Raw genomic sequence first — 15,187 nt, forward strand, 5'->3', positions numbered from 1 at the left:
AGGAAATCAAGTACATAGGGTTGGAGTATCTATAAACTATAGGGACTTTATCTGGAAGTTTCTTTGATGGGGGTGGGAAAGAAGCCTGGTATTAAGCTCCTTTTCTAACCCTGAAGAGTAGAAATGGACCAATTGTTCAATCTAATGGCTCTAGTAGCAACATGAAGCAAAGGGACTTGGTAAAATGGTGAAGGAACAGAAAGATGATTATATTTAAAGATGATTAAACCTTAGTTCTCTTCAAGCATTGGGCTTTTAAAGAAAGTGAACGGATTTGGGAGAGGGTCCAGCTGATATAAAGAGTGGGCAGGAAGGAGGGGGAACCAGATAAGAAGCTGAAGTCGAAAGGCAGCACAAAAGCAAGCAGGAAAGGAGTGGGAGATAAAATTGACAATCAGCGAAATCTAAGAGCCAAGAATTGCATTTGGTCAGCGGGAGAGGAAGGAGGAAGGGAGGGGAGCAGAGAGGGTGGGATCAAGAGAAGAAAGGAGGGTTAGCAGCTAGCTGGCCAGGTAGGGGATTCCTGGGGAGGGAAAGAAGAATCCGACTCTAAGAAGGGGATCAGAACCAGTTCTCCTACTGTGGTTAATAGCTGTGGGGGGATGGGATACTCAGGCTTTGGGAAATATGAGAGAACTTTGACTAATGGTGGTTCTACTCATTCTGGGCAACTTCTAGGCTGGGTTTCCCTATCAGAATCCTGAAACAAAATCACATGGGTAAGATTTCTTCCTAATATCCAAACACTACTATAACCATGTAAAGGTTTCTACTTGTACATTTTAAGATTCTGCATTTGTAAGATTTATCAAGAATCTTCCTTAGGCAATGTAGACCACTGTCCAAGTAGTGAGATCCCGTAGACTTACCTTGTATCCACCCACAGGTACTCATTTCTTTTTCTCTCAGTTTTACCCAGTCAATTTCTGACAAGTTTTCCAATAGCCAGATGTATGGCGGTATCTTGGCTCTCTTCTATTCATTTTGGTCCCTCACAGGATATCCTCCAAGGTTACTAGAACCCTAGGCAGGTTATATTCATGGCTTTTTGGGCAATATACAAATAATCTCAGCTAGAAAGTTTATTAATTGCATTTATTACTAGATGCTTAATTGTTGGCATGTATTATGAGTCTTGACGATATAAGACATAGGTTCCTAGCCAAATTCAGGGGAGCCTTTGCTTCTGCTTTGTGTTCACATGGCATGGTTCCTTTGAAAACACAGGATACAGGCCAGCACCAAATCCTGAGGTGGGAGGATATTCGCTTCTCTTTTGTCCAGCTGAATTGGAGTGGGAACAGGCATAATAGGAACATACATATCTAGAGCTGGAAGAGACCTAAAAGGTCATTTAGGACCACCATTTCATTTTATAAATGAAGAACCTGAGACACATGAGGTTAAATGACTTGTTCAAGGTCCCATGAGCAATTGGCTGAAGAGCAAGAGACTGAACTTGGGTCCCTGGACTCCCAAGTTCTCCAGCACTCTCTCCAATGCATGTGTTGCTTTCCAAGGATGAGGGCACTAACTATTCTTCTAGATAGGTGATCCCATGGTTTCCCCCTCCTCAATTATGTTTATGTTCTTTTTCCTCTGAATAGTTGGGGGAACCTGAAGCTGTGAAAAGCTTCCTTTACTGAAGCTGGTGCTGAGAACATCAAAGACTGCAGGAAGGAAAGCAGGGGACTAGGAGAGTTTGAGGGGGTTTGTTTTATTGAGTCATGGGACCTTCATTGCAGCCCCTTTGGGTTTGAGCCGGTTTTGCTTTTTCTTTTCCTCCTCCAGTCTTTTCTCCTGCTGCTTCAGCTCCCACGTCTTCAGTCCTGCATCTATTTCCTGGGACAGTAGCACGACTCGTCTCTGAAAAAGAATCAGTGAGAACAGGTTAAGAAGATTTGGATATGGAAGAAACCTTAAAGTTCATTTCATTTAAACTCCTTTGTTTTATAGAAGTGGAAACTGATGCCTAAGAGAGGTTAAATACAGTGTTCACCTAGGGACACCAGTGCTGCCATCTCCCCTACTGCAAGATCAAAGTCAAATGTTTCTGACTAGAAAAGAAGAATATGGGAGGTATGGGTCACCAAGCCTCATAGGTTGAAAAAATGGTTGTGCCATACATTTTCAAAATGGTTAAATGTTGATTCATTTTGTTTTAGCTGAACTTATCTATTTATTATGAGAGGAGTTGTGAGGAAGAGGTTGGAGAGGGAGTAACAGGGAGAGTAACATTTTTAGAGAAGCAATAAAAGCTTTTAAAAAGAAAATGTGGCCCATTATTTGAGGTGGGAAAAGCACTATAGTCCATCAACAAAAACTGCAAATTTAGAAGGGATGTATGTATTCAGGAGCCTGCTCATACCAGCTAATTGTCATATTTTTGGTGTGAACATTTGTATCTGAGAAGTTTGCAAATTCTGCAAATCAGGGTTTGATTTGTTGATGGTTGACTTGAGAAAAGATGGAGGAAATGTTATTATTGTATGGTTAAGTTTTCAAGTGTCATAGGAAAGTTTTTTGAAAGTCAACTGATTGTTAAGCATTTACTAGCATGCCACTGGAACATGAACATGTACACACAAAATTTAGGGAGAAGACAATAGTCCAAGCTTTTGACATCTTGAATCAAGGTGGTGGCAGGTCAACCAAGTGAAGATATCCAGCAGGCAATTAGAAATATGCAACTAGAGGTCAAGGGACAGATCAGGGTTTTGGACCTCAGAGAGATATTAAAGTCATTTTATGTGGATAAAATCACTAAGGGAAAATGGAAGAGGATTATGGACAGAGCCTTGCGGGATGTCAAGTTTTTAGGGAACCGAGAGAGAGCAGCATCATGGGAAGGAATATCAAGGGAGCAGCTGGATAGCTCAGTGGATTGAGAGCCAAGCCTAGAGATGGGAGGTCCTAGGTTCAAATCTGGCCTCAGACACTTCCCAGTTGTGTGACCCTGGGCAAGTCACTTGACCCCCATTGCCTAACCCTTACCACTCTTCTGCCTTGGAGCCAATACACAGCCTTGACTCCAAGATGGAAGGTAAGGATTTTATATTTAAAAAAAAAAAAAATTCTAAGACAGGAATTCAGAAATGCCAGTGCAGGCATCCAGGGTCCTCACAGAGATTCTGAATAGTCACTCACCGCAAACTTTTCCCTCTGTTCCCTTCTTTGGAGCTGGCCTTTCATTGGAGGAGCAGATCTACCATCTATAAACAGAAGTTAAGAAGGAAAAGGGGTCCTGTGAAAGGCAGTCACCAATAAGAACAAAATACTATATCTGTATCTTTCAGAAAGAGCTTTGCTCATACTTGATTATGATAACCAGATATCCTTGCTTTTAGGCTCTCCTCAAATCTATCCTGTATACCAATACCAGTTTTTCTTTTTTATGTTAAATATCCTATTCAAAAACATTTAATGTTTCCCAGCTATATACTGGACATAATCCATACTCCTTAGACTAGTAATTCTAGGCTCTCCAGTCTGTCCCTGGTCTTCCTTTCCCCTCCCATAACCTGGGCCTAAGTCATCTTTCCAATCTCCCACATACACAAAAAAGTTATATTCCAGTCGGATCTATCTACCTAATATCCCTAGCAATAAATCTCTTTTTACAATGCTCTATGCTCCCACAGATGTTCTATTTCTCTACATTCACCAATGTCCAGTTCAATTTTTCTTTAACCATAAAACTTCTAATTTAGCCCAGTGACCACTATTACATGTGGACTTCTAGCTTCTACAGCTTTTGTCATTCGTTTTTGGCATTAACTTGTGATAGTTCTTGAATTATCTAACCATAATTCTTGAACAAATTTTTACTGAGTAGCTACTAAGGAGAAAATGCTGAGGATACAATGAGGAATAAATCAATTTTTATCTTCAAGGAGCTTTCATTCTAAGAGTGTATGTTTTGTTGTCTTAAAGGCAGGGGACTACATTAATAGTAAAACGTCTACTTTATATAGCATCCTGGAGTTTTCAAAGCACTTCTACATGAATTAGTCCAGTGATGGGCAAACTATAGCCCTCGGGCCACATGCAGATCCCTGAAACGTTCTATATGGCCAGGCACATTATTCCTAATCTGACAAATACAATCTGATGAAACTTCGAGAAAGAGTTGCCTTAGGCACAGACTGGCAGACGAGCATTTCCTTTCTTTTGGCCCCTTCTTTAAAAAGTTTGCCCATCACTGTTTACTCAGTTCAACATATCTATTTTAAAAAAATCCTTACTTTCTACCTTGTAATCAATACTGTGCATTGGTTCCAAGGCAGAGCAGTAAGGGCTAAGGCAATGAGGATTAAGTGTCTTGTCCAGGGTAATACAACTAGGAAGTTTGTTTCTGAAACCAAGCCCTGATTGGTTTAAAGTTGCACAACTTTTCCCATGATATTATACTGTTTCTTTGTATCTCTCAGGGTAACATCCTAGCATTCAATTTAGTAAACATTTGTTGAGTGCTTATTATGTCCTTTTTTCTGGAAGAAGCTGTGGTGTAGTAGAAAGAACAGAGGGCTTCTTTTTAGTCTTGATTTTTTTAAATCTATAACACAGCATCCTACATGGTCTCATTATTTCTTTCCAGTTTTAAATCCTAGATTACCTCTGAATCCTTAGCAATACACTCTATTTGAACCAACATTTGTTGAAGAAAAGGACATAGATGGTACTTGCCTACTATGTTGAGGATATTTAGTGTTTTCAATGGTTTAATTTTTCTTAAATGGTCTCTATCTCTGAGAGGTAGCAGAATGTAATGGATAGGACTGGTTTCTGCACTAGGAAGCTCTGGATTCTAAGCCTACCTCTGATACATATTGACTGTGCCCTTGGATAAGTCACTTGATCTCTCAAGGAGTTAGGCATCACTCTAAACTATTAAGAAAATGCTGACCTGCATTAGCTGAGGGAGTTTCCCATTATCAATGAAATCACAGGTCTAGTCTCTATTCCTGTCTCTAGATCTCATAACAGCCCCCTGCATAGAAGAGACTTTTAATAAATGACTGTAGACAGATAGATGGTACAGTGAATAGAGTGCTAGGACCTGCAGTTAGGAAGACCTGAGTTCAAATCTTGTTTCAGACACTTGCTAACTGTATGAATGTGGGAATGTCATTTAACCTGTTTCCTTAGCTATGCAATAGGGGTTAACCCCATCTCTTAGGGTGGCTAAATGGTAATATTTGCACATCACTCTGCAAACCTTAAGGCTAGTAATTACTGGCCTGGCCACTGACTCAATTACTAACAAGCTTTGTGACCCAGGGCACATTATTTAATGTTGGTCTCCTTCCTCACTTGTAAAATGACAACATTTACCTCACAAAGTTTGGGAGGATCAAATGAGTTATTACATGTAATGAATAGCCTTTACAAAACTTAAAGGGATGTATATAATGGCCTGAATTATTATGGTCATTCCTTCCCTTCCAGTCTCGGCTGATGTTTCAAGGCTGACGGGCAGAGATGGTGGAAGGGCTCACCTGCATAGGACCAGTCCGGCAGCTCAGTGAGAGGCCCATAGCCAGAGGGGCTGGCGGCCAGGCCCTGCCTGGGGAGGAGAGGGAAAGTCAGAGAGGTCAGTGAGGTCCCGCCCCCAAACCTAGGCTCTTCCCAGCCTGGCCCTTCAGCCATCCCTCTTCTCCTAACCCCATTCCCCGCCTCAAGGGGGCCCCTCTCGGCGCTCTGCCGACAGCCCCCACCCGCCATCAGGCCCCGATCCCCAGTCCCGGCCCCGGCCCCGGCCCCGGCCCCGGCCCCGGCCCCGGCCCCTCACTCAGTCCGCCACGCGCCGCCGGCCCGGCCCGCTACACTCAAATGTAGCCGCCGCACACCTAGAGAGAGGGAAGGGAGGGGAAGAGAAGAGCATCGTTAGCGCCCACAGTGCCGCAGGACTCTGACCAGTCCGCACCCTGCCGCCCCCACCCCCATGGGCACCCCCTCACCCCTGCCACCGCCCTGGCCCTGCCTATAGCCCAGTCCTAGTCTCGAACTCCCACCTACCCAACAACCTAACAGCCAACCCAGCCATGCCAAGGGGAGGGCTAAGGAAACCGGAAGAGGGCGGGTCTACAGGAAGGAGGAAGAGCGGAAGTACAGTACGATCCTCTAGAAAAACTCTGGGTGCCGCCATCTTGGGTATGCAAACTGAAGACCCTGCCATCTTCGGTGTTTGTACGGACTGAAAGCCGTTGCCATCTTGATCAGAGGAATCCACCGCAGACATTTTTGGTTGCTGCAGGAAAGGATCCTTCTGCGCCTGCGCTTTCATTCTCGGTACCTGCCTTTAATTCAAGCCCATGTATTAAACAACCTATTGCATGCTAGGCACTGGAGATGAGAATACAAAGTCAAAAGTGAAACAGTTCCTTCCTTGAGGAGTTTATGTTCCAGTGGAGGTGGAGAGAGTAACATGTAGCATGTATAGATAGAAGTAAATAAAAAATATAAACAAAGTATATTTCCAATGATATTGCATACAATCAACCAACAAGCACTTCCTCCTCCTTTCCCTTCCCTTCCCCTCCTCCCTCTTCTTCTTTTCTTCCTCCCTTCTTCCTCCCCCTTCCTTCCCCTCTTCCTTCTTCCTCTCTTATTTTCCCTTCTTCCTTCCTCCTCTCTTTTCTCCTCTTCCTCTCTTCCTTGCTCTTCTTGCCATTTGTAAGGCATTCTTAAGTTTGCCAGGAGCGTCACAATTATCTCATTTGCTTCTCAACAACTCTGAGGGATTTTGTTGTGGTTCACACCTGTCCTGCAATGCAGGATCCTTTTTGGAGTTTTCTTGGCAAAGATACTGAAGTGGTTTGCCATTTCCTTCTCCAGCTCATTTGACAGATGAGGAAACTGAAGCTTATAGGGTTAAGTGACTTGCCTAAGGTCACAGAGCTAATAAGTGTCTGAAGCTGGATTTGAACTCACATCTTCCTTGACTTCAGATCTGGCACTATTCACTGCACCACCTAGTTTTTGTTTTACAGATGAAGGATCTGAGTTAGAAGTTAAGTGACTTGTCTAGGATCTCGCAGCTAGTAATTATCTGAAATTAGATTTGAATTCTGTGCTAAGGATCAGGGATACACAGAAAGGCAAGAAAGAAAATAAAATAAACTCAGCTATGAAGTATTTATTGTCTATTATTTACCAGGCACTGTGCTAACTGCTGGGGAAACACACATACTCTCAAGGAACTTACATTATATACAATCAGGAGAAATAATATGCAAGTATATACAGGCTAAATTCAAAATGAATACAAAGTATTTAAATATAGGGTAGTTAGAGAGGAAGGCATTACCAGTTGGTAAAGTTTTGGATTCAGCTTCCCACAGAACAGGGGTTTCTACCTTTTTTTGTTATCATGGATCCCCTTTGACAGTGTGTTGAAACCTATAGACCCTTTCCCAGAATAATACTTTAAAATGAAAATAAAGTACATAGGATTACAAAGGAAATCACTTATTTTGGCATAAAATTTCTCATACATCGTATGTGTATGTGTGTTTATGGACCCCAGAATGTCAAAGAAGTCTTCCTAAAGCAGATGTGTAACCATTAAACTACCAATTTCACCCCATACACACCCCAATAAATTTGGAAGCTTTCTTTTACTTCCAGGAATAAACATAAAATTATCTGTTTGGAGTTCAAAGCCCTTCATAAGCCTGACCCCTAGCATGCAGACTCCATCCCCAACCACACATCTTACTCTCATCATACAGCCTTTGTATTCTTCTATCCCTTTACAGTGGGCAACTTTGTGTTACAGAGACAAGACTCTATACCTCTTGGCTCCAGGCATTTTTCTCTGGCTATATCTCAGGACTCGAATGTTTTCCCTTCTCATCTCTGCCTCCTAGTTTCCTTGGTTTCCTTCAAGTCCTAGCTAAAATTCCACCTTCTTTAGGAAGCCTTTCCTGATCTCTCTTAATTCTAGTGCCTTCCTCTGTTTACTGTTTCCAGTCTACTCTATATAGCCTGTTTTTACACAATAGTTTGCATGGAGTCTCTTCCTTTAGACCACGAGCTCTTTAACAGAAGAGACTGTCTTTTGCCCCTTGGCATGGTGCTTGGCACATAGTGAGAATTTAATAAATGTTTACTGACAGACTTATTGAGATGGTGGTGCTTGATCTGTGTTCTGATGGAAAAAGGAAGATTCTATTAGGTCGAGGTGAGAAAGGGGTCCATTCTAGGCATATGGGACAGGTTAAAGGATTAGAGTTCTGGATGAGGAACAAAGGGCCAGTTTAACTGGATTCCAGTATGAGAAGAGAAATAATGTATGGGAGCCTGGCAGTATATACTGGGCAGAAAATTGTGAAGGGCTTTTAAAGCCAGACAGAGGAGTTCATATTTGATTTTGGAGGCAACAGGGAGTCTCTGGAGTTTATTGAGTAAAAGAATGATGTGGTCAGATTGGTTCTGTTGACGTGGAATCTAGAGACCCCAAACTTGTGGCCTAATGAGATCTGATAAACCCCAAGTTTTAGAAATAGCTTGTAGGTTGAAGACCCCTAAAGCTTGTGCTTATTCCCTGTTCCCAGTTCCTGTGAGAATCCACCCTGAAAGGAATCCCAGACTAGCAGTAGCAGACTGAATAATGGACCCTAGGGTAAATGCTAAATATCCTTTTGTCTTAGGTAATCTTCCCCATTGTATCAGAGACCCTTTCCCAGGAAGGCTCACCACGGCTGGAACGGTCCTAGAGTATCCATTGAGAGTATCCCCCTTCCTTGACTCAGCCGGTAGAGGGGACTGTAGATCCCTAGGTCACTGGTTCGATTCTGGCTCAAGGATCATCTACCATTGTGGCACTCCCAGGGATTCTGGGACCAGAGCAAGCAGTCTTCAATTCTCAGACTCTGTATAAGGCACGTGGTGTGTGGCCTAGTGAACCCTGTTCCCCCTTTTCCCTTAATTAAAGAGTGGCTTTTATGACTAATAGTTCTGTGTTTTTTCTAAGTTAGCAGTTCTAAAGGAAAATATTTTTGAAAGGGGTATGAAATTCTTCATCTTGGAAGGGGTTACTGGTGGATAACAGTAAATTCCAAGCCTTTGTGGATGGGTTTTGAAGTTTACTGTCCTTTTCATAGTTACTTTTCTTTGTAAATATTTTCAATATCACATCCACAAGAAGGGGGAATCTATTAGGCTTAAGCCCTTTACTTTACAGCAGAGAGCAGGTCTGTTATTTATTTATTATTATTATTTTTTTTTTGTATTCCCCATAGCACCTGGTCCTGGGCTATAGCTACCTTAGACACTCATTCCCCAGAGGCCAGTGGAAAGAATGGGAACGGATAGGGGGAGGGAGGAAAGGGGAAGTGCATATTAATGGACTCATTGGGAGTCATTCATTATTTTTTGTAAATTCTGGGAAGGTCCAAGAAAGAGGGGAAGGGTGGAACCGTACTTGTAGAAAAAAGAGAGCTATTTCCATAGTAGTGGGAATGACTGTGCCTAGATGAGGAAGGAAGGAGGAGGAAATGCAGATCTCGTGGAGAGGGAAGTGAAAAGTCTGAATTTGACTAGACTAGATGGATTTGAAAGTCAAGAACTCAAGAAACCTCTTCTTTTAGAGAAAGAGTTAGAGATGTCTTTTGTTTTTAACATTAATTATATTTTCCAAAGTATTCTGTCAACGTGGAATATAGAGACCCCAAACTTGTGGCCTGGTGGGATCTAATGAACCCCAAGTTTTAGGATTAGCTTGTGAGTTGGAGACCCAAAAGCTTGTACTTGTTCCCTGTTCCAGGAGAATCCACCCTGATGGGAATCTCAGGTTAGCAGTTCCAGACTGAATAATGGACCCTGGGGTGAATGATGATCCCAGTTAGGTGGAGCTAGACATATGCTAAATATACTTTTGTCTTAGGTAGTGTTCCCCTCTGTATCAGAGACCCTTACCCAGGAAGACACACCTGGGCTGGCACCATCCTTTAGTATCCATTGTAAGTAGCTGGATCCCTTATACCCTAGCCTCTGGCTATGATTCCTTTCCCAAGCTTAATTGTATCCTTCAGTACAGTAATGTGAATCATCTTTCCCTGCCCCTGGATCTTCCCAAATGGTATATAGGTTCCCCAATTTCTTTTGTTTCTTGGAGTCCTCATCTAGTGAGGTGGCATTTCCGGGGTCCAGGGCCCAGAAGACCCAGAGTTCAATCCTCAGACTCTGCACAGGCGAAGGAGCCCACTGCTCTGAGTGGAGACCTACCTCATCCCTGTGACCTCTGTCCTTAATTAAAGAGTGGCTTTTCTGACTATTTAATAGTTCTATGTTTTTTCAAAGTCAACAATTCTTTCCCCTTCCCTCCTAGAATGCATCCCTTAAAAGAAAGAATAAAATAGAGGGGGGAAAATTCAGCCAAATTCGTCAGCACAGCTATATTTTTTGTACAAGTCTTTTTCCCCTATGATCTCTTTGGGATATAAACCCAGCAGTGGCTGGGTCAAAGGGCACACAGTTTTTTTTTTTTTTTTTTACACCCTTGTACTTCGGTGTATTGTCTCATAGGTGGAAGATTGGTAAGGGTGGGCAATGGGGGTCAAGTGACTTGCCCAGGGTCACACAGCTGGGAAGTGGCTGAGGCCGGGTTTGAACCTAGGACCTCCTGTCTCTAGGCCTGGCTCTCACTCCACTGAGCTACCCAGCTGCCCCTCACACAGTTTTTTTAAAGCCCTTGGGGCATAGTTCCAAATTGCCATCCAGAATGGTTGGATCAGTTCACAACTCCACTAGCAATGCATTAAAGTCCCAATTTTGCCACATTCCCTCCAACATTCATTACTTTCCTTTTCAGTCCTGTTAGCTAACCTCCTAGGTGTGAGGTGGTACTTCAGAGTTGTTTTGATTTGCATTTTTCTAATTATAAGAGATTTATTGTTTGTTGATAGTTTTGATTTATTTATCTGAAAATTGCCTATTCATGTCCCTTGCCCATTTATCTATTGGGGAATGGCTTGATTTTTTTGTACAATTGATTTAGCTCCTTATATATTTGAGTAATTAGACCTTTGTCAGAGTTTTTTGTTGTAAAGATTTTTCCCCAATTTGTTCCTTCCCTTCTAATTTTGGTTGCATTGGTTTTGTTTGTACAAAACCTTTTTAATTTACTGTAATCAAAATTATTTATTTTATATTTCAGAATGTAGAAAAAGAATGACACTACATTCATTGTCTCTCCCTTTCAACAAAGAACGTGTGGGGGAGGTGCTCTCTTTTTTCTCTTCTTTGGCTCTAAGTCTATATTATACACCTATTATGGCCAACATTTCCAACATCTTTGCCAAGAAAAGTCCAAATAGCAAGGTCCCATGGGACAGAGGCAAACTTGGTGTTACCAGAAATTAAGTTGAGGGGCAGCTGGGTAGCTCAGTGGATTGAGAGTTAGGCCTAGAGATGGGAGGTCCCAGGTTCAAATCCGGCCTCAGACACTTCCCAGCTGTGTGACACTGGGCAAGTCACTTGAACCCCATTGCCCACCCTTACCACTCTTCCACCTATGAGCCAATACACAGAAGTTAAGGGTTTAAAAAAAAAAAAAGAAATTAAGTTGACATGACAATCCCGAAAGACTTATGATGGGGAATGCTAGCCAAGTCCAGAGAAAGAACTGTTGGAGTCATAATTCACTTCAGTGTATTTATCATTTTTGCGGGGGGTTTTGGTTATGTATGAATGTGCTCTTACAACAATGACCAATGTGGAAGCATGTTTTGCATGATAATAAAATAAAGATGAAATAAAAAAATCAAAGGTAGGTTGGTTGAGCAAAGGAGAAATCTGGATAAAGTGATGAAAGTGTTGACTGGAAAAAAAACCAACACAGAACTATTAAATAGTCAGAAAAAAACTACTCCTTAATTAAGGGGTTCAGTGTAATAGTAGAACTCCACACAGAGCTGAGTGCTAACACAGAGTTCTGAGGATTGAAACTCTGTATGCTCTGAATGCTCTGGACACTGACTCCCAGGAGAGCCAATGGTGCTAGATTGACAACTCCAAGGAACAAAAGAATTTGGGGAACCTATATACCATTTGGGGAGATCCAGGGGTAGGGAAGATGATTGACATTACCATAGCTACAAGGAAATGGGTGTGTTCAAACTATATTGAAGTAATACATTCAAGCTTGGGAAAGGAATCATAGCCGAAGGCTAGGGTGTAAGGCAGTGATGGGTAACCTTTTTTTTTCCTTATCTTTTTTTTGAAATTATTTTTTATTTTGAATATCTTCTCCTAGTCACATATTTCATGTTCTTTCCCTCTCCCCCAATCCCTCATAATCCCCCTTAGCCGATGCACAATTCTGCTGGGTTTTACAGGTATCATTGATCAAGACCTAATTCCATATTATTGCTAATTGGACTAGAGTTATCATTTAGTGTCTACATCCCTAATAATATCCCCAACAGCCCATGTGTTCAAGCAGTTGTTTTTCTTCTGTGTTTCTCCTCCCACAGTTCTTTCTCTGAATGTGGCTAGTTTTCTTTCTTTTAAGTCCCTCAGCCTTGCTCTGGATCCTAACATTGCTACTAGTATAAAAGTCCGTTATGTTCGATTGTATCACAGTGTATCAGTCTCTGTGTACAATGTTCTCCTAGATCTGCTCCTTTCATTCTCCATCAATTCCTGGAGGTCATTCCAGTTCACATGGAATTCCTCCAGTTCTTTATTCCTTTGAGCACAATAGTATTCCATCATCAACAGATACCACAATTTGTTCAGCCATTCCCCAATCGAAAGACATTCTCTTATTTTCCAATTTTTTTGCCACCACAAAGAGAGTGACTATAAATATTTTTGTACAATTCTTTTTCCCTTATTATTTCTTTGGGGTATAATCCAAGCAGTGCTATGGCTGGATCAAAAGGCAGATAGTCTTTTAAAGCCCTTTGAGCATAGTTCCAAATTGCTGATGGGCAACCTTTTGAGCTTGGTGTGTCAAAATTCACCAAAAAACCAAGCATAACTCAGATGGTGTGTCATTTCGAGAAAAAAAACCCCATAATTTCATGATATTTATATTTTAAATAACCAAAATGTATAATTATAATATATAACTGTATTTAATAAACCAGAAACTAATCATTTAACTTACCTGCTTACTGACTTCTTTGTTCATCTGTCAGGTGGTTTCTTTTGTTGGTCTTGATATTATTTAACTTCTATGGGGTGCCTGTTGTGAACTAAGATAAGTGAGGGGGAGGGAGAATTCTTTAACTAACCTGCCTATTAGTGACTTTTTTGTTGCTGAATTTCATTGGCTAATGAAAATTCATTTAGCCACTAAATCTTCAATTGAAGGTTGGTATTTTGTACACTTCAAGTCCAAGCAAGGGCTACTAATTTCATCTGTCAATCTGTTTCTTTTGTTGGTTTTGATGTATTTAATGCTGAGAATAAGGTCTTGTGATAATTGGATTAAGTCTACACTGCTCATCTTTAGATTCAATCACCAAAAGTGATAGCACCTCCAGTTTTGGGAGATCTGTAACCCATGTGTGCTAGAGTGGATGATGAATCAGAATCAACTGACTGCTCCCTATGAGAAGCAGCGTCTATTGTAATCGGACCCCCAAATTAGGGAGGAGACACAGGAAGTGATGCATAAGAGACCCCTTTAAAAGGAGAAGGTCTTCTGATGGAGAGAGTCTTCTGGTGAAGAGGGCTGCTGGTGAAGGTGCTTTTTGGAGTCTTCTAGCTTTCCTGGTTCATGCAGGAGTGCTGGCTGGAACAGAGACCTTGGTGAGACTGCTTTCAATATCTTCTTTTGAATTCCACGTGGTGAGTTTAAAGACTGAATCTTCCTGAACTTTTCTTAAGAAACTTCCCTCTAATAGGCTCTGTGATGAGGCTTTGCTTCATTCACCTCTGGGCCTCTGGCCCTCTGGCCCTTTGACTCTCAGCTGAGGGTTAATTAGATCTACCTGGATTGATTAGAGGATCATGGTAATTTACATACTGTGTTAGATTCTTATTCCTTATTTCTTCTACCTTTTTCTTAATTGCAAATAAACTCCCATAAAGTCAATTTTGACTTGAGATTATTCTTAATTGAGGATTGATAATTGTTCAATCCTCTGGCAACCACCTTCTAATATATTGATATCTGAAAAAACCCCTTCCCCCCCACCCCCCCCTTACAGTCTCACAAACGTATGTAGAGGGAAAAATTGTGAGTAAAGCCATTGCTATATTTTTCAGGGTACTAAAAGTGTCTGGTAAGCAGTTCCAGGCACTCCAAATTTCCTGTTCATAGTGGCACTCCTTTTGATTCTCCAAGCAGATTCTCAAGCTTTCCAGATCCTCAAGCTTTGACCTCAAGTTAACAAATACCTGAGCCCAGATGATGTCTTGAAATTCTGCAAGTTGCATCTCCAAATCATCAATTTGCATCCATTGGAAACCATTTAATTCCAAACTACTGTAGACTACTACATCAGGATACTTAATTATTTTCATGGTCTGTTCTAGGCTTCTAAATTGATTAAATCTGTCACTGAACTGGTCAAGTAAGAGTCTAAAACATGGTGGTTCTTTATATGCAAGTGTTCTATTTCATTTTGTACAGCTGTACTGGCCTTCTCAACATACTTTGTTACTTGAGGAAAATACTTATAAGTTTTAGTTTCTACATCTCGCTTGAAAATTTTAAGTTTACTTTCAAAAGCTTTTATGTATCCAAACATAACATCAATACTTTTGCCAAAACCTTGTAACTTTAAATTCAGTTCATTAATATGAACAGAGAGATCTGTAAAAAATATCAGGGTGTTGACCCACTTATCATCATTGAGCTGAGGAAAGTTTCCCAGATCCTTATCCTCAAGAAATACCTTAATTTTTTCAAAGCACTCCACAAAGCACTCAAGAACTTGGCCTTGGCTCAGCCATATTACATTATTGTATATCAGCAGTCCACCGTAGGTGGAATCAACCTCCAGTAAAAGTGCAGAAAATTCTCACTTGTGAAGGGGGTGAGCAGTTATTAAATAAACTATTTTTGTAACAACTGACATTAAATTGTTTAAGTCAGTGAATCCTGCCTTGGCACGTAAAGCTTCCTGATGGATAATACAATGAAAAGGCACAATTGGATGTCCAATAGCTTCTATAAACAATTTGACAAATCCTACTTTTTTCCACCACCATGTTTGGTGCCCCATCT

General features: G+C 41.3%; 1 protein-coding gene across 1 annotated transcript; it reads right to left on the minus strand.

Annotated features, from left to right (window-relative positions):
* Positions 1-1,701: 1,701 nt before the first annotated feature.
* Positions 1,702-6,163, minus strand: MRPL52 (mitochondrial ribosomal protein L52). The gene is made up of 5 exons (XM_044662283.1): positions 6,019-6,163; positions 5,792-5,849; positions 5,499-5,566; positions 3,148-3,212; positions 1,702-1,866 (listed from the first exon to the last, which is right to left on the minus strand). Exons 1-5 carry the CDS (start codon positions 6,146-6,148, stop codon positions 1,726-1,728), a joined length of 462 nt encoding a protein of 153 aa, XP_044518218.1. The 5' UTR covers positions 6,149-6,163; the 3' UTR covers positions 1,702-1,725.
* Between the last annotated feature and the right edge of the window lie 9,024 nt (positions 6,164-15,187).

Source organism: Gracilinanus agilis, chromosome 2 (genome assembly GCF_016433145.1).
Source record: "Gracilinanus agilis isolate LMUSP501 chromosome 2, AgileGrace, whole genome shotgun sequence".
Classification (NCBI taxonomy): domain Eukaryota; kingdom Metazoa; phylum Chordata; class Mammalia; order Didelphimorphia; family Didelphidae; genus Gracilinanus; species Gracilinanus agilis.